The 19,346-nt window shown below is 45.0% G+C and overlaps 3 protein-coding genes across 5 annotated transcripts in view; 1 reads left to right on the top strand and 2 right to left on the bottom strand.

Moving 5' to 3' along the window:
* LIMK2 (LIM domain kinase 2) overlaps nt 1–3,051 on the bottom strand; it is a 30,193-nt gene extending 27,142 nt beyond the window's left edge. Inside the window, exons 1-2 of the mRNA XM_069871437.1 lie at nt 2,995–3,051; nt 1,564–1,663 (exon numbers count right to left, since the gene is read on the bottom strand). Of these exons, the coding sequence (XP_069727538.1) occupies nt 1,564–1,663; nt 2,995–3,010 (116 nt within the window). The 5' untranslated portion in view covers nt 3,011–3,051. The remainder of the gene's footprint in view (nt 1–1,563; nt 1,664–2,994) is intronic.
* Nucleotides 3,052–4,299: 1,248 nt separating this feature from the next.
* RNF185 (ring finger protein 185) lies at nt 4,300–17,795 on the bottom strand. 3 transcript variants are annotated; one of them, XM_069870648.1, is made up of 7 exons: nt 17,740–17,795; nt 12,033–12,264; nt 10,413–10,431; nt 9,889–10,001; nt 9,305–9,359; nt 6,770–6,887; nt 4,300–5,297 (listed from the first exon to the last, which is right to left on the bottom strand). In XM_069870648.1, exons 2-7 carry the CDS (start codon nt 12,212–12,214, stop codon nt 5,200–5,202), a joined length of 585 nt encoding a protein of 194 aa, XP_069726749.1. In that variant the 5' UTR covers nt 12,215–12,264; nt 17,740–17,795; the 3' UTR covers nt 4,300–5,199. The 3 variants fall into 3 exon arrangements, with proteins under 3 accessions (XP_069726749.1, XP_069726747.1, XP_069726746.1); XM_069870646.1 differs by lacking the exon at nt 17,740–17,795 and adding an exon at nt 17,148–17,209; XM_069870645.1 differs by lacking the exon at nt 17,740–17,795 and having other exon boundaries at nt 12,033–12,667.
* Nucleotides 17,630–19,346, top strand: part of C17H12orf43 (chromosome 17 C12orf43 homolog) — a 27,533-nt gene continuing 25,816 nt past the window's right edge. Inside the window, exons 1-3 of the mRNA XM_069871240.1 lie at nt 17,630–18,026; nt 18,109–18,154; nt 18,968–19,066. Of these exons, the coding sequence (XP_069727341.1) occupies nt 17,630–18,026; nt 18,109–18,154; nt 18,968–19,066 (542 nt within the window). The remainder of the gene's footprint in view (nt 18,027–18,108; nt 18,155–18,967; nt 19,067–19,346) is intronic.

The following is a 19,346-nucleotide window of genomic DNA, read 5'->3' as shown; positions in this document are numbered from 1 at the left end:
GTTTTCTTTACTGCAGGATCCAATTGTTCCTTCAGCAGGGCAGCTTCGCTGGGTGCCACAGCTTGCTGAGCACAGAGCAAAGGAAGCACATCAGCAAATGCAGAAAGTTATTACACATCTTGGGAGAAAAGCTGGCATCTTCACATGTATAAAACAACTCCCCCGCCCCTAACTTCCACTATATAATATAAGCTATTATATCAAATTCTCTGTGAGGTGCCCTGGGGGCAGGATTTGCCTCCAGCTCAGCTGCTGTCTACCTCCATGGCCCCAACAGCAAGACGCACAAAGCCACTTGTGAATTAAGACCCACAGCAGAACATCCAATGGCAAGACAGACAGGCTTGCCAGCACACACAGCTTTGGGTTTGGCTACGCACAGAATCTAGAGAAGTGCAATAACAGGGTACCAGTTCTCTAGGGAGAAGAGAAACCCAAGATTAAGACAGGCTGACTCCATAGAGCTAAACACGAATACTGAAACCAAGAGAAAGCCAAAAATGTGGGGTTTGTAGTGATACAAAGCTGTAATTGTGATTATCAACATGTCATTGTAACTAACAGCATTTTCCAAGTCAAAGGAGCTGGCAGTGAATTGTCTTCTTCTTCTTTTTTAATATACCAATAACCAGAACCCTCACTTCAATAAAGTTTGGGGATTTTATTAGGATTTTATTAGGGTTTTTTGGTTCTTCAAGCCAGGACAGTAGATGCCTATCTTGGCACAGCAAACATTCCTCCAAAGCCACACTCTGGCTTCCTTTTCCCTCATTTGCTTTGAGAGCTTCCAAAGCGCTAGCCTCTCCAGAGCCAAGCCAACAGCTGCTCCAACACAGAAGCCAGCACAAGCTGCAGGTACTCAGGCCCTCTCAAAAACATAGGCCCTTTCAGGTTTGTGATTCTGTAGCATGGTAACTGGACTGAGTATTCGTGAAACACCAACAAGAGGCATTACACCCGCTGCCAGGAAGAAAGACAGAGATCCTTTTCCATCCTTGCCGACAGCAACGTTATCTGACAGATTTTATAAGTTTGTATGTCTTAATTTTCTGAAAAGGAGAGAAAGCAAAAGGCAATAGTTTCCTATCACAGAATCACTAGGTTGGAAAAGATCCACTGGATCATCGAGTATCAGCAGTTTTCCCCAACATCCTGGTACCTCCCTTGTTCCTATCAGACACGGAAAAAGCAACAGGCTATCCAAATTGTCCAGGTGCAACTTTGGAATGCAGCTGATGACAAATGTGCAACCCACGGCTTCTGCCACCACCAGTAAATCAGAGAGTTCATTAGTACTTTATCTGTGTTCCTGTATGTGTTTGCGTCAGCAAGGCAACACTTCGCCAGGCCGTGTCAGACTGCCATTGGGACTGAAAGTCAATTCTAAAGGGATATGGCAAGCACTGAAGTACGGCCACAAGCAAGAGCAAACAATCACTCTGCAAGAGGCCCTGGAACAAGTCAGACACAGAGATGAAGGCAAGAATTCCCTGTTAATATCCACCAGGTTCCAAGTTAGTTGAACAACACAAGGAAAGTTTAATGGGCTAAACTATTACCTACCGGAAACAGGAAATATGCCAAGCTTCACTAACAGTCTTGTAGAGGCGCTGACCTGCAGCAATGCTGTCCCCACATCCTAGACATCTCCAGAGTTCTTCACCTGCAGGCAGGAATAATGTGACATACAGCAACCATTTTACATCAGAGAAAACAAGAATTGCTACATCCCTAATAAAGAACAACCTTAAATGATATACCTGATGCATGCGTAGGAAGTTAACACAGTATCAGTCAGTCTGCAACTACAGACTGTGGAGTTCCCAAATAGAACACAGCCATCTTAAACATTCTTTTTTTTTCTCCCCTCCAGAGATAACGCCACCACCTGCTCCTTCACATTCTGCAGAAGCAAGCAATGCAGCTTCTCAAAGAAATCAGCTCAGTTACAGCTACACTAGTCTCCAGAGTGAAGGCATGGGGAAGGCAGACTGGTTCAGTGTAACAATTCTCAGAGAACCACGCTAGGGCCAGGAAGCCACAGGACTGTTTCCCCTGTGCTACTGACTCAGCACATAATGCTTACACTCATTTGGATTTCCCAGAACTGAAAGGAAGGAAAGGGCAACTTCCATTCAGTAGAGAACAACTGGGCTACCAGGAAGGAATTACACCCTTGAATGAATATTCCCGTAGAGGCTGTACAGCCACCACCACGTTACCATCAGATGCAGGGAGAGGGGCTGATGCTCCCGGCCTACTGCCCTTTCAGGGAACTTTCAACAATTATAAGAGAGCTTCAATAGTTTCTGCTGGAACCACCATAAAGGCCGCGAGAGCACTAGTTATTTAGACACACACAAGCTAGGAAAAAAGGTACAAAAATGCGTGCACACAGAGAATTTATCACACAGATAAACGCTACCCAAAATACAAACGTCTGTGTGGGTCTTTAAAGGAGTGGAGGATGTGGATGAGCACAGGACGGTGCAAGGAACGTGTCGCACAGCCGGGCAGACCTGAACCCTGCATCCTCCTGCTACCAGGACTTTACTTGCAGTAAGGTCGCATAAGGGAGGAAGCGCGCTTAGAGTCGGAAAACCACAAACCACCAACTTCCCTTTCCCAAAGAACGTTAGAATTCGGTAGCCGCTCAGGGAATCCGATACCAAGGTTGACGAGTTCCTCGAAGTCACGCAAACCAGAAGCCATCGGCCTTCTGCGCGCTGCGCAGGTCGGTGAGAACGAGCCCAGGTGGAGATCTCCTCGGCCGCGGCGGCTGCTCCGAAGCACCGACCCGCGGCCCCCACGGAGCGCCCCCGGAGAGGGCCCGGCCGCGGCGGCACCGCCCGAGCCGAGCCCGGGCCCGGCCCCAGGCAGCAGCGGGGCCGCCGCGCGCCCCCGGGGCTCCGCGGAACAGGGCAGCGGCGGCACCGAGCAGCCCGCCCCGCCTCGCCCCCGTCCCCCCTCGACCCCCCTCGTCCCCCTCCTCACCCGTCAGCGCCTCCATGGCGCGCGCTCCGCCTCAGCCGCCGCGGCGCGCGCGAGGCCCCGCCCGCACCGCCTCCCCCTCGCCCCGCCCCCCCCTCAGGGAACACCGGGCAGCGCCACCTCGGGCAAACACACCGCGCCCTTCACCAACAGAAGGAAAACAAATCCAAGCCATTAAAATTCTGTATTTTAAAACATACGTGTTAGTTCAATCAGTTTCACTACCTCTTTTGAGCCCGTTACAGTCGCTTTTCTGCCCTCCTTGCGGGAAAAAGGCTGTAAGGGACCCGCCGCTCCGCCCTCCGCGACCCCCGCGCTCGGCACCGAGCGGCTCGTCCCAGAGACAAGGAAACCCGCCGTGTTTCTCCGACGCCCTCCCCTCACCGCGCAGCGGGGCTGCCCCTCTGGGCGGGCCCTGGCTCCTCCTCAGCGCCACGCGACAGCCGCCGGCGGCGGGCGCCGCTCCGGCCTCGGCGAGCCGGGCCACCTGCTCTGCCGGGTTGTCCTCGAGTCCCGCACGCAGCTGCCCGGATGTGGCAAAACGCTGCAACTCCGCAGCATTCTACCTGCCAGATGGAACTTCGGAGGTAGGCAAGTTACACTTCAGTCATCTCTGTCTTGATTCGAAAAGTGAACAGTTTGTAATTACATAAATAAGCTTCTACAACAATTAATTGAAGTGTCCTGCCCAGGAACCTCATCCATACCCTAGAAAAAAACAGCTATTGAAACAAAGTTTCTATGAGTTGGCTTGTTTTGCCAGTTGCCTGCCCATTGCCAGGGAGGTCACAATGGTCGCCTTGCAGGAAATCCTTATGACTACCAGCGACCTGAATCAAAATAATCTAAAAACATTAAAAGGAAAAAAAATGGAATTGCCTGGTCAGAGAAATGTGAAAACTGCCCATCTCGTTAGGGAATCTCTCATATCTGCTGTTTTGAAGGAACCTACACAAATATACCAGAGGTACTCTTTAAAGCTATACACCCAGCAGGATCCCAAAATGGCGAGTGCTCACCTTCCGAAACACTTTCCCCTCAGCACATGAATGGTTGTGCTCTCTTCCAGCACTTTGAACTATCTTTGGTAGATACTGCAGACCCTGTTGCCCTACAGCCATTCTGTAGTGGCAGGAGTAGCCGCACGCACCTGCAGAGAGAAGCTCCTCCAAATGCTCCCTTCGTGCCATGCACCAGCAAAGGCAGGATCTCATTTTTTCCTGCTGTATAGTTTTACAGTATAACAAGTTTAACCTCAAAACTCATGTAAAGATGCCTTTTGTTCCTCTCTCCCCAAACAAGCTGATCTCAGATCCACAACAGGATTTTATTTGGAGTACAAGACTTTGTGTAGAAAGTCTCAAAGCCTTGGGAAGAATAAATGTAGTTACAGTGACAAGGTTGTGAGGGGATTATCCACAAGTGCAGCCATAGGCTGCTGTGCAGAACCAAGGAAGACAACACTTTTGTCAGTGAGGAACTGGGCTGGGTGAGGCAGACCGGTATCCTACTGTTCAGCAACCCGACCCGGCTCCACAACAAGAGAATCTTCGTGCCTGGCTACAGCAAGTTCAGGCTTTAAAAAATTGCAGCATAAATTTGTATCCCTTCTTCTAACAGCCATTAGAACTGTTTCAGGAGGGGGTTTCCACCACATCAGGGAATAACAGCAAGAAAAGAAACCAGTTTCCAAACCTGGTTCCATTTGCATCACGTGCTGTGCCCAAAGAGTCTCAGCAGTGCTGCAGATGATTTCCTGAAGAAGGCTGGACATGAATGTGAAGACTTTAAATAACATCCGCAGCTCTGGCAGATCCATCGTGGCAATCACACTGCAGAAGTTTCCTTACCTGCCCACTCTACCTTGGGGCAAGTGTCTTTCACATCAACCTGGTGTCACTGATTGGCACATGATTTCAAAGCAGCACTCCTTTTAGGAGCGGAGCTCAAAAGCTAGGCCCGTGGTTTGTGGCAGGAACCTGTTGTACAAGATAGGTGAGCTGAAATACGCTTTTTAACCCACGTTTAATTTCCAACTCCGGTGCAAAAATGCGAGATTCCTCATTGTGCTGTGGTACCACCAATTCCTGAAGCCCATAGTTAGCTACAGAACCAGACACCAAGAGGTTTAAAATGGGATGGGGATGCAGTTTGTAACTGTTTCAGTGGCCTCGTTGGCCAGGAATATACAGAATAATGGAAAAAGATTTACGCAATCAACAGCCAAAACATTATCACCAGAGCCACAAACAGGAAGAGGCGGGATAGGAACTGCTCATCCACATATTGAGGAGTCCCTGGAACAGCTGGAAAACAGGAAATAGAAAAACAGTTCAGCTCCTTCCTCTTCTCCGGAATCATGTATATTCTTAACACAGTATATTCAGAAATTGAGAGAGATGCAAAGAATCCACCTGCTGAGAAACTGTTGCTATTTCCTATCCTCAGCCTTGCCACCCACACTGGAAGATCAGGAGGAAGACAAGCATCAGCTCCCTGAAGCGGAATTTTGGTAAAATTGCTCCTGAATAATAGCAGCCGGCTGCTCCAAGTGCTAAGAGTACAGGCAAGTCTGCTCAGAGCTCTCCTGGGGACAGTGCTGAGCTCAGTCACCACTGAGTTCACTGCTGAGGCTAAGTTAAGTTCCCTGTTTCCGTCCTAAGGAACTTTACCTTGGTCTGAGTGCTCCTCCTGATCAAGCTGAAACATCTCTGAATAAGGAAATGGTATAATGGTCAAAGCTACATGTATAGCTTTGACCAAGAGAACTAATGAAAAGCAGACTTTATGGAAGTGCTGTATGGAATCCACAGATGAAAAGCAGATAAAATAGTTGGTTACATGACGGCTGTTACAACAGCACATGTTTACAGACTCCTTAGCACAGTCACCTCCATGCACATTTTCAGGGCACAGTGAATGCAAGTTAATTTGACCCAAGGGCAGCGCATGGTCTTGGCCACAGAGGTGTGATATGACATGCTTCTCAGAATTCCTATGTCGTGCGACAAGGTAAAGATTTGCCAGGCACAACCTTTCACAAAGGAAGTCCAGAAAACCCTGGGCTGTAAGTCTTCTTGTTCAAAACAGCTGGATTCAGTTTGCCTACGGTGCAGACAGAGAAGTTGTTTTTGGGAATTACCTAATTTTTAGTGAGCAAGGCCGCTATACTTGAAATAATCCAATCTTTTTTTTAATTAAGAAATTATTTCATGAAAAAGTTAATTCTTGTGAAATGCAGATGACCATTTCTGAGATAAATTTCTGAAAAAGGAACCATTTTTAATCTTGTTATTTTGTGGTAGAGAGCAACAATTTATATTTCTTCTTTCTCAGGAAGTGGCCCTTTCCTGCTGTTTTCAGGATACCAAGTCTCCTTCATTACACCCCTACTGACTTTTTTATTATTGTTAGAAACTCCATTCCAACTTGTCTCATTTTTCAGAGGGCACCCACTGGAGTACTGAGGGGACATTAAAGGGGAGAAGCCCCCAGTATCACCGTCCCTCTCAACTTTGGTCTTGGGAGGGCCTTCAGCAAATCACATGGAAGTGAGAAACTTCCTTCTTGTACAAGCACTCATACAAAACCTGTAAGCCAATGACTATGTTCTCCACTGGGTATTTTCCCTCATTTTGGGGTTCTGTTTACAACACTTATTTACTTTACTTTTCAGAAAGTTTTGCCATTTAGCAGGCTAGTTGTTTAGAAATTACAAGAGAGTTTGTAAAACATCTGTTTGTGACAGGACTCTGGGAGAAGACAGGATGTATGGTACCTGGAGGAGGTCGCCCGTCATTTATGTTGAATGCTGTTGCAAATATACCAAAGGGAAATGCTCCAATTCCGAATGACATTTGGAAGCCACCATCACCAAATCCAAAGCCCTGGAATCCCTGCAGAGAACAAAACAACAAAAGATAAAAAAGGTACCAATCATTTAAAGCCTTTTACAGAATATTTGGTAAAAGTGCAGCTATCTCCTCTTGCTCTCCCTTGCGGCTGAAGCAGCATCCTACTGTCTGGTACCTTTCAGTCTGCCACACTAGAGCTAAATATGCCCTCAGTTCTGTTTCACACAGTATCAGACTTGCCAGAGCAACCCAAAATTTGACAAAATGAACACTAGGAACTGCAATTCAAAACAAAACAAAAGCACTTCTGTAATGTTTCTCAACTTATAATAGTATATATCTGACAATATATCAAAATCAACATTAACAATTCTATTTAGAATGTCTCAACGATGTATTAATAATCCTGTATTAATAGCTATTAGCCAAATAACTATAAGAAAGGCATTGTAAAAAAAAAATCTGCATCGACTTTCATGATACATATGGATCATTTAAACATTCAGTGAAGTGACAAACTGCCAGTGGGATGCTGTCCTGGGTTTGGCTGGGATAAAGCTAATTTTCTTCCTAGCAGCTGCTGGTTAGATTTAGTATGAGAAGAATGTTGACAATGTTGATGTTTTTAGCTGTTGCTAAGAGATGAAGGCCTTTTCACAGTTTCCCACGTTTTGCAAGTGTACAGGTGCACAAAAAGCTGGGAGGAGCACAGCCAGTATATGCTTATGCTCAGGATACACATAGAAAGATGGCCGGAGGCCACTGAATTGTGTATCGCTTGTTTTGTATATTCTTTATTATTATTATTATTCTCTCTTCATTTGCCTTTATCTCAACCTGCACGTTTTACTTTACTTCTTGATTCTCCTTCCCATCCTGGAGGAAGGCAGGGAGTGGGCAAGTGGCAGCAATGCTTAGCTGCCAGCTGGGGCTAAACCATGAAAGAGGCACAGAGCATTATAGAGAAGAACAGCACAAAAAAAATTACCAGCGGAACTCTAATTAAGCTGTCAGATACAGTCATCTGGGGCAGCAATGCAAGACATAAAGAAAGGAAGAAAAAAAACGAAGAGTTACAATGCAACAACACTGACCCCTATGGGATCCATATGGGACTAAAATACAACACCAAGTCAAGAGAGAAGTCTTCTGAATCAAGATGAATCCTACCATATAAAAGTGGTGTCCTATTTGAGAACCAACTGTATATGAATCTAACTAGTTGCATCAGGTTTAAAGACTGTGGAGACCTCACAGCTGCCACATCCTGTAATCCAGCGAACTGCCCTCATCTCAGAATAAAAACAGTGACACCAAATCTGGAAAAACCCTCTGATCTGTCACATCCAAACAGCAGGACAAAGATGATTTCACTCATAGAATAAAAAGCCAGACATTTCTGGGTTGATCCTTAATTTTTAGTCTTTTGACTATGACTCTTCTCAAGCACTTCGCCATTAGCTAGCGGGGACAGCAAAGCACTCTGCATGGCAGGTCCTGCACCGGCAGGAAATGAGAGGGCATTACCACTGCCACGTCCTCATATCAGATTCCACTGGCTTATAGCAGCACCAGCTGAAAGGTTCAAACCAGGTATAGAAGCTTATTAAATAAGAAGGCAAACAGCAACAGTTTGTTCTCATTGGGGAGTTGCCTTCTTATTGCTCCCAATACATTTAATATAAAATATATTTGCTCCCAATACATTTAATATAAAAATTTTCCTTAATCACACCAGCAGAGTTGTTCGCTAGAAGCATGAGGCATGCAAATGCTCTCTAAGGACCCCAAGCTGAGTTACATGGAAATTATGTAATTGTTTCATCAGGTCATGCTCGCTGCCATCCAGCAAGAACACTGTGGTCTGTCCGACTGGCTACTCCCACAGCCATTCAACCTGTGCCAGCTGCTGTTTATGTTCACCCTATGTTACCTCCTCAACAAAACCACAGAACCTTCTTCAAATTAACAAATATCCAACAGATATTCATTCTTTTGCTTGTAATGCAATGGTACAGTAACACCCCAGAGAAATGCTAGAAACAGGTGTCAATGCCAAAAAAAGTAAGTTCACACATGGATCATATATTACCATGACAGGTAGAGTTTGAAAGAAATCTATTTCCACAAAGAATTTTCAAAGCAAAGTGTTCCTTGTATTTATAGATGGAGAACAATCAAGTATAAAGAGCATTTCCAGTGATGCCATGCAGGGCTGTTTTCATGAGGCACAATTCAAGTTAGCCCATTCTTTGAGATGCTGAAGAGTAGTATGGGCATGGAGTTCTCTGCCACACCTCAGCTATCAATTATTCATGAACAACCTACTGGAGATGAGCAAGAAATGTAAGCTATAGGATCCTCACACAAGACCTCATGCACACAGTATTTCCTCTGGGATGGATAAAAACCAGCATCAATAAAAACAACTTATCACTCAAGCTTGTTTTTTCACTTACCCCTCTGTTCTCTGGTTCAGGCCTCTGTCCTTGGGGTCGTGGTGGAGTTTTCTCCCTGCAAGAAATTGTGAAATGAGCTCAGGTGCAAGGATACGTGACAATAGTATCGACAACAGCCTGGCTAGTAAGACAGAACAAACACAAAGCAACTCTCACAGGGCCATGCTGTGGCAAAGCTGGAGGCAGTGCACAAGTGAGCAGACCACCCAACTTATGAACCTTTAGCATCACATCACTGAATTAAGATACTGCACTTCTAAGGAAGTCCCATTGCAAAGGCTAGAAACTGAGGACATGAACGTTTTATATATGCTTCTCCAGTCAGATCACATTTGTTGCAACCTGCCACTTGTAACTGATAATTAACGCCAAACAAAAATAAATTGCCAGTTGAACAAGAAATAAAGTGAGCAAATCCAGGCCCTGTAAAAGCCAGAAATATCTGGCAGAAACATTAGTTCCATCTGTCTTCTGACAGAGTATTTCAAATTGTGAACCCAGCACTGATAGTTTCATCTTAAGACCTTAAACTAAAGGTCCATCTTCAGCTTCTATATAAAAATAGTTGAATTTAAGTTTCTTACCTGGGGTCTTGTTGCCCAGTGCTACCTCTTCCATATAGAGGAATGACTTTATCCCGACTGATTCCTGCTTTGCATACAGGACACACTTGTCTGTTTGGCCTAGTCTCTAGCCACTAAAAAAAAAGAAATGATAAGAAAACTAGTAAAAGATCATGAAAACGACAACATGCAAGGGCTAGGATAGGTACCCTCTTTTCATCTACCTTTTCTATTACATAATGGTGTCACAATGTACGACACTACATGTGAATGATAACACCCAGGGCTTAAGCCTGCAAATTAAACCCCTGTGAACTGCCTACGGTAATTCTCCTCCCAAAACCAGGAATAGTGGAACAGAATCTGAGTTTTCTTTTTTCTGAAAGAGCAGATTGCAAGGTGTTGTGCGTGAAGTTGCATTAGCAGGCTATTGCCCTGGAGAGAAAGAAGCACATCTGAGAAGAGGGGGAGATACTCCAGAGAACCAAGGGCTTTATTGTGTAACAGGAGCTGATGAAAGACAAAGTAAAGGAAAACTGTCTTACCTGGTGTAAACAAGGCCAGCTGTGAGCATTCCCAGGACAATTCGTTCACAGAAAAAGAGAGGAAAATAGTGTTAGTTACTGTCAACTCAATACAGCAAATGTATGAAGTGTATCACGGATAGCACATAATCCTGGAATCCAGCCGGGCCAGTTCCATAACCTCCCATTAAAATAGTTTTTGAAAGCACAGCCCAAGACCCACCTCCACTGGTCTTGTCAGGTTATGCAATCTAAGTTGCTAATGTGATTCTCTGCATATCACCTTCGATTCCTGGGTTCTTATCCATACCAACAGCCCATATAGAGGCCTAATTAATCTTCATGTTTACGTATTTTCTCTTCTGATATGATGAAAAGGTATCCCTGAACTAAGATGCAAACGAGAAAGATGTCAGTAATGAGACTTCAGGATCCTAATAGAAGTCACACAGGTGACATTTAGCTAAAACATCGGCCACATCTACAGACTCATGGAATAATACAGGCTGGACTGCACCTCAGGGATCCTCTCGTCCAACCTGACACTCAGTGTAGGTTTAGCTATTGAGATCAGACACAGCTGCCCAGGGCAGAGAAATTCCCATTATACAGAACTACTCTAAAGATCAAATTAATATGGCAACTTAAAAATGTCAAAGACAAACAAGCAAGCGATGAGATAAAACTGCTAAGTAGCCATCTGCATTCAAAATGGTCTTGACAACACTGTTCAGACAACACACATGCTAATTCTAAGGTTCCATTCTTCCAAATCCTTTTGTGCAATAATTTTATCTAATTTTATCCTAATATGCCATCAGCAAGTCATTTTCTATCTCCTCCTACAATAAAAACCTGGATTTTCCTATGTTAGGTATAATTACACAGAAGAAAAAATGTCCTTTTAGGGCTCTTTTTATTGAAGAGCATAATTTAGCCTACTGTGTAATATAAATTAAAAAAACTCACATTTGGCCATGTCACTACTTAACAGTTTCAAGAAAGGGTATACTCTAGCCCAAGGTATCCAAATAAGAAAAGCTGCATGCTAATTGTGTGATACATTCCTAAGTCAGATCAAAGGCCTGAGCAGTTAGTATCACACTGCAGTACCACAGGGAGAGAGAAATAGTCCACATGTAAAAGCTTGTTATGTAGGTTTTTTTTTTTACGGTTTTGAAGGAAAAGAAAAAAAAAAGAGTAAGCTCGTAGGACGTATGAAAACTATAACCTGTCCCCCAGAACCCACTTTCATATGCAGGTTTAGGTATGCACATGTTAGAAAGGAATTAAGTCTGAACAAGGTATCTATGCTAGACCAGAGAGCACAAATAAAATAACACACAAAACCAAGCAGTATCAATGAGCACTGAACCGTCTGTGTGGGGCTGCTTGTTTATGAGCTTTTACAAAATAATCCAGAAATATAGTAAGTTTAAGGTGCCAGGAACCCACCCCCTGGGAAACTAGCAAAGAAAAGCATAAAGAGCAAAACCAAACTGCTCCTGAACCAAACCCATGGTCCTTACTCATTTTGTACAAGACATTGTATTTGATGTGTAGAATTATGGCAGTCCTAGGCTCTTATGCGATCAGAGATATCCACATGTTCTGGTTTACCCGTGGGGGTCAAGTACTCACCAGAAGAGGTGCCCACACAAGCTGATAACTGCATCCTTGGCAGTGTCTAGACAGATGTTACATTCAAAAGTGTTGTCCTGATTAGCATTTTCCCCAGCACCGTTACTGCTACTGCTGCCACTGGTCCCTCCTGTACTGGAGCTCTTTGCTGATGTAGACGTCGTGGGTCCTTTGCTTGCCATCCTCAAGAGCTACTCAGACACAAGGTCAGAAGAATTTTCCTGTTGGAATCCTAGCAGTGAGAAAGGGGAAAAAAAACAAAAACAAAAACAACAAAGAACTTCTTGGCATCCTAAGACTGCATTCTTGCCCTGTTCCAAGCTGGTAGTGATTTACCTAAGCACTTGAATCCTACTGTTGATGGTTTTAGTTTAACATAGCCAAGAGGAATCTTTTTTTAGAAACTAAGCTACTTTAAAGTCCTGTAGTATGACCTGGCTGATGTGTGACCTGTATTTTAAAGCTACCGACAAGTGACTGAGATCCACGGATGAAACAAACCCATTATATTTTCTTGTAAATGCCATTTGCCATGAGAAGAATGAGCTCGACTTGTCACACACGCTCCTCCAAAAACTCACTGCAAGTTATAACCATGAGATTGGTCTGAAATGGGATTTAATCATGAAGCAATTCACAGTTTGGACAGACTGACTTAATGCACAGTTTTAAGTTCAATGTTTATTAGTTTGGATTATTAATGATAATAACAGCAAGCAAAGGTAGCTTAGTACTTGATTTGTCTCATGTGCAGTACATTGCTGCTATCACAGCAACGTGTTGATATGACTATCAAACATTTCAAGTACTTTCAAGCTATTAAACATTTCTAATCTAGTAGTAATAGAGAAGTATTAAAGATTTTACTTTAATGTGTTCTAATTTTACTTACATGCTTTCACCTCTCAATAACATCATATTTATCAAAGAACACCATTTATTTTATTTCAGAAGCAACAACCTCTACTGTCCAATTTTTTGATATACAATGTCCACAGCATCTAAAACTCTGAAGGTCAGCACAAGGCATTTACATTTCCAGAAACAAACACTACAAGATTTTTAATTCAAGAGCTAAGAGAGTTTCAGCAGTTACAGAAATTACTGTACTAAAATAAAAATGTTGCAAATATTCCACCATGCTTTTCATGAAACTCTGACATCACATCACTGCTGCAGGAATATGAGATAAGGCTGTGAGAAAGACAAAGGTGATTATCTGAACTTCTAGCAAGCATCCAAACAGTTAAGCATTTTTAAAGGGCAACCTGAAGTTTTCAGAAGCCAATTTCTTTGCAAACTTACCCCCCAAGCATTAAAGGCTTTCCTCAGTGTCCCCTCTCTATAGCAATACTAGCAGCAAAATAAAACCTTGGTCTCTCTAGCTGTTACTGTCAACAGCTTTTTTTCATACAACACAATCCCACTATCCAGTCAAGAAAGCATCATACTCAAGCGTCACAAAGGTATTGCAATGAATACAGCCAATTACAGCAAGTGAAATATATTTTTGCAGAGCTTTTTCACTTAGTTACATCATTCTCAACAGCGTCCCACAAGAGCAGCTCTCCAATGTATACTGCTTCCAGCACTGCTGACTCCTAACATTTCACACCATGGCTTCATTTACACTCAGTAGCAATGCAGCTCATTGTACAAAATTAAAATCCACGTTAGTTCAAGGCAGACAGAAAAGTTGCCAGCCCACAAACTACACACTAAAGATACCTGGATTTTTCACACACTCTTACTATCAGAATCTTCAGCCTATCTTACTCAGTAGTCAAATGCTTGAAAACTTACCAACTTGGACCTCTATATATTTGCTGGGAATTAATATTGACACCAAGAAAACCTCCTTAAAACTAAGGAGTTCAGCACATTGTAAAAACCACCAGCAACATTTTATGGAATGGGCACAAGAAATGTTTGGTTCTTGTATCTTAGCATATAACACATGGAAAACACGTAGAAGAGCCAAATAAATGAAGTTCTGTGTCCCCCAAAACAATGTGTGAAAAGAAGTCCTTCTTTCCAAATTAAACTCAGTATATTTAACACCAGAAATTTGGAGACTCATCTAAAAGATGAAAAATAATTAAATCATTAAGTTAGGAAGAAGGATAATAGAGAAATCCATAGAACTATCAGTAATGTAATGGAATAAAGATGGCTGAGATGGAAGAAAGATCAAACTGAAATAGCACAGCAGACACCGAATGTGCTTTCCTGGAAGGTCATTCATTAGCCTGTACTGGGATCCTCTCCTAACCATTTCTCCACAGGCTGACTGGGCCTGATGACCTACTACAATACAACCAACTGAAAACAGCAAAACCATATCAAAACACAACAACATAATCAGTCTTACTCTGAAATGCCTTCTCAAACATTAGCTCTTCTCTGCAGAACACTGCAGCACTTTTGGAGTTTGTTAATCTGCAAATCATACTGTACACATACAAAGAAACAAGCATAGAACAGCATGCAATGACTAAACTTACATCCAATAACCACGCGCTGTGCCACTTGCAGGCGTGGTCTAGGAATCCTAAAGTAGAAGTTCAACTGAAAATTCAACTTGTTCCAAGTATAGAACAAGCTCAATATTGTTGAAGTGTCACTGGAACTACTTAAACTCTGAGGCAAAACTTTTTTTGGGGAAAAAACTCCCAAACAAGCAAATGACAAATTAAAAACCCAACCAACACAACAGGCCAAACCAACCCCACTGTCATTCTAATTTAAAGTTCAAAAGGAACACCGTGAGTACACTGGGCTATAATGTGATTCTTGGGGTTAAGTAAACAGAATTTAGAGATGGTTTGCTAAACCCTTGTCCCTTAGATCAGGTCTGCAAATCAACCATAGAGGCATGATAAGCAACAAACAAAACAAGTGAAAACACATCTGTGATCTAACTTCAAGCATTCAAAGACTTTCTCCTTTTTCTTTCTTCCTTCTTTGCTCTCTAGATATTTACAGGAAAATGGCATATTTTTGACTTGAAAAGCATCTGTATTAGCTGTTTATTTCCTTTAAATCATGACCCCTATGATAGCCAACAGGGTGTTACAAAGATGACTGGATCACCGACATTTACTACATCCAAGGATCAAGAGTGGCCACAGATGAATATCAGAAACAAACAGTCCATTTTCAAGTAGTCTTACTAAATAAAAAAGGCTGGGGAAGTGTAATGAAGACATGGAAGCGAAGATACAAATCCCATCAAGTTGTGTAAAAACCAAGCATGACTGAAAGAGCTGGTGAACCTGGACCTCTGATAGCAGGTAGCACACGAGGACTTGAAAGTCTCCTGAAAACTGAGAACACAGGAGGTTCATGACAGAAGTGAGGGCAAGAAACCGGTAAGGTCTGTGTGTGGTGTATACTCTTGTACAAATGTCACTAACAGGCAGTAAGAAAGAATTGAAAAAATCTAGTGGGAGAAACTGCACACCAGGATAACACGAACCCAGTGGCTACTGTGTTGCTAAACTCAGTAAATGAAAAATGACTGCATTTGGCAAAATATATTGACCTGACTCTAAAAATACAACAGAAACACTTCGAGACAGACTGGGAGAGATTTCACCATAAAGTTAAAACATAGAAAAAAATGCATTGGAAACACAGCAGGTAAACAATAACTCAACCTGAGAAAGGCAGATAGGGAATATGGATTAGAAGGTAATGTCACCTGTATGAGACAGTTGTAGAATACCTGTACACAGCACTACAACATTCGGATATCTAAAGTATTTAACCTTCTTCCATGAAATTTCTGATGAGGATATAGGACTGTGGTCAATTTTTTAATAAAACCCAAAGTCTATTCCTCTTTGTGATACCTAATACATAAGAAAGAAATTAAAATAAGAGCACTGTTGCATTAAAATCCCAGTGGACAGACACTTTTCTATGTTTCTTTCTCAACGAATCTTATTTTATCTAGAATAAGTGAAACGGAGACAATCCAGATTTAGCTTGTTTCTGAAACAAGTTCTGATTCAATTTCTGAACTTTTTGCTGTTTAAATCTAAAGGAAAACCTGTCAAGTAATTTTTCTTATCAATATGACAATGTAATTTTCAGGCACATATGACAAATTTTATAAAAGGAATGTTACCATCAGAAATTCTATCTAAATGTAAAAATAACAATCAGAGTTTATACAAATGCATTCGTAAGTGTAACAAACCTCCAATTCTTAACCTATTACAATTGCCTAAGCTTCAAGTAGAACAAGCAGGTAACTTCAACTGATAACTGTTGACAGTGCCTGGAAGAGAGTACACGTACTTTTTGACAGTCATTTTTAGATCCCCTTAGTAAGCACACGACTGAAGTCCTGCTGTTAATCATTACACACACATTTATCTGTCGCTGCCTTTCTACTCTATTCTGCCGCCCAAACAGGTTACATTTTAAGGCGTTGGAAGCATTTTGCGAGTTCACCCTTTCCGTTCCTGTAACCTGTACTGCTCTGCGTGCCTGCGTGCCAGCACCACCCCGCAGCGGTCCCGACACACGGCTCTGAGCGCTCACACGCTCGCTGGCTCGGCCGGGCTCCGTTACCGGGCTTCGTTACCGGACTCGCAGGGCTGGGCTGTTTACAGCTTCCGTGTATGGGTCCGGGCAGTGCCGGGGTTGGGGGGGGCACCTGGTCCTCTCGCAAATACGAGAGTTTGTTATGCACTACAAGAAAACCCAGATGACTAAAACAATTCTCTTGGCATAATGTAGGCTCCAAGGAAACGCTGCATCAATCTCTGCACCAAGATTTTATACCCTTAGCTCATCGAGTCCAAAGGGGAAAAAAAAATATGGAAAGAGAAAACCGAAAGAGCCAGTTGGGCGACGCTGCCCGAGCGCTACTGACCCAGCGACCGGCGCTCGGCGGGTTGGCAGCGAGCGAACAAACGACCCGAGCCGCGCCGGCCGCATCTCACGGGAGAGAAAAGCACAAACGCGCGACCCCAGCGCGAGAAGCCCGGCCGCAGCGAGCCCCGTGCTGCGACCGGCCGCGCCGCCCGAGCTCCCCAAGCCGCGGCTCGGTTCGGTTCCCCCCGTGCTCGGCCCGGCCCGGCCCGGCGATCCGATTGCGCTCACCCTCGGCCCGGCCCGGCCGCCCCCGGCCCCGCCGCTCCCCGCCGTCACCTGACCGCCCGGAAGCGCCGCGCGGCGGAAGAGGCCGAGCGGCCGCCGGGAGGGGGCGGGGCGGGACCTGAGCCGGAGGCCGCGAGGCTGTTTTTGTGTCGCGACTGAACTCGTCCGGTTTTGCCGGATCGTATCTCGGGGAGCGACCGCTGCTGGGGAGCCGGCCCGCAGCGGGGCTTTTCCTGACCTCGGAGCCTTGAAGCTTTGAAGCTCGCGGGGCCGCCGCCAGCTCTCTCTGAGCCCCCACGCAGCCCTCAGGCGCCAGTTAAAAATTTAATGCCTTTCTGGAGATGTTTGCTACCTTTGGAACTCGTCATTCCAGACTTAGGGACAAAGCAGTCACAAAAGGCACAGGCAGAGAAGACGCGCGTTTCTTTGCCTGCCAGGGATGGAGGGACCGGATGCTTTTTGCCTGCCACGCTTTACGTATCCTAATGGCTCCCGCGTGGCTTGGCTCCCTTCGCTGGTACGCTCGTTCCCAGGCTGTCTTGTTTCTGAGGAAGCCCTGGCCCACGCTTCATCGCCGCCCACCCCCCAATTTTACCGTGAGGCACCGGCTCCCGTCACAGAGAGGCGGAGGAACACAGGCGCAGGAACTGCCGCGGAGGGATACAGCGCCCAGCGTACCCCGCGGCCGGACTACGACGCCCAGCGTACCCCGCGGCCGGACTACGGCGCCCAGCGTGCCCCGCGGCTGCGGCGGCCTCAAGATGGCGGCGATGGCGGCGCTCGGGGCCGACTCGGACTCGGAGTCGGGGTCGGACGGCGGCGCGGCGGCGCGGTTCCGGGAGGCGGCCTGGGACGGCGGCGCGCGGGCCGGGCCGCGCAGCGGTGAGCGCCGCGGGGCGAGCGGCGGGGGCCGGCGGGGCTGCAGCTCCCGGCCCTCACCCGCCCGTGCTTCTTCCTTTGCCAGGGCTCCCGGGGAAGGATCGGCTGCCGCCCGCCCGGCCGAGCCGAAGGTATTTTACTTCGCCTTTCGCGCTTGTTTTCTCTGAAGGAAATTTAATATATGGTGTCTTTGCGGTCCTCACAGTTACTACCCGCAATGCTCCCCGCCTGCTGCCTCAGGAGCTGGGCCAACCCTAACCTGAAAGGACGCCTACGTCTGAAAAAGCAAGCAGTCCTTTTAAAACACATTTCTCCCCCTTCTGGCAGCAGAGGAATGTGGGAGTTGGAAATGTGTTACTGCCATCACTGACGGCGTTAGTGCCAAGTGTCGGGAAATCTGACTCTCCAAGTGTCCCATGAAGGAATCGATTCAGTTACATATAACAGAAATCCGTTTTCTTCAAAAACTGTTGTGGTTGCAAAGCCAAGCACTCATCAGCTGGAAAGCAACAGCTGAATTAGGAGTCCTGCGGTGGGCGTGATGCTGTCTTGCATCTGAGCCGTTTCTATAGGCTGTGTCGAAGGCTGCCAGCCGGGCAACTTAATGAAGCCCTCTGTCCTGGGTCAGGTTTTGCACACGTTGGGGCGGTATCCACAGGAACTACTCCCAGGAGAAAGGATGTCCTGATGTCACGGGTTTGCTTTTGTGGGTTATGACGATGACAAAAATCATCTGACTGCTAACTATGATGGAGGTGACTAAATAATGTTTAGATCTCTCTTGGGAACTGAACGGTTACTGCTGCTTTCTTAGCAGTCTTCCCTATCAAGTAAGAATTGATTACTAGAGGGTGTGAGGTTTTACACCTTTATCTCTTGTTTGGGTGAAAGTGCTAGATGTTATTGACCTTGAAAGAAGTGATCATTATGCTTCTTTTAAACAGGTGTGAGGTGAACAGTCACGATGAGGATGGAAATGAATTACAGACGACACCAGAGTTCAGAGCACACGTTGCAAAGAAGCTGGGAGCAATGCTAGATGGGTATTGGCATGGAATACTAAAAAATTTGTTCTCTGGATAGAGTATGGCAATGTTTTTGCACGCTAAAAGCAGGAAACTACAGATCTGAATGCCACTGTGATATGGAGGAAAAGTTGGTTTTTTTCTTGCCTCCATCATTTCTGTATTTCATGCAGACTTAAAATATAAGGGGAACTAACCTGGCCCACTTGTAGTGTCCCGCTCGTGAGGGCTCTCTGTGCAGCACTGCCTGTCTCCATTTGCCTCTGTGGTGAAAGTGGGGTTGAAAAAGTAGAATTTG

Source organism: Phaenicophaeus curvirostris, chromosome 17 (assembly GCF_032191515.1).
Source record: "Phaenicophaeus curvirostris isolate KB17595 chromosome 17, BPBGC_Pcur_1.0, whole genome shotgun sequence".
NCBI lineage: Eukaryota > Metazoa > Chordata > Aves > Cuculiformes > Cuculidae > Phaenicophaeus > Phaenicophaeus curvirostris.
This window is presented reverse-complemented; position numbering and strand designations above follow the sequence as displayed.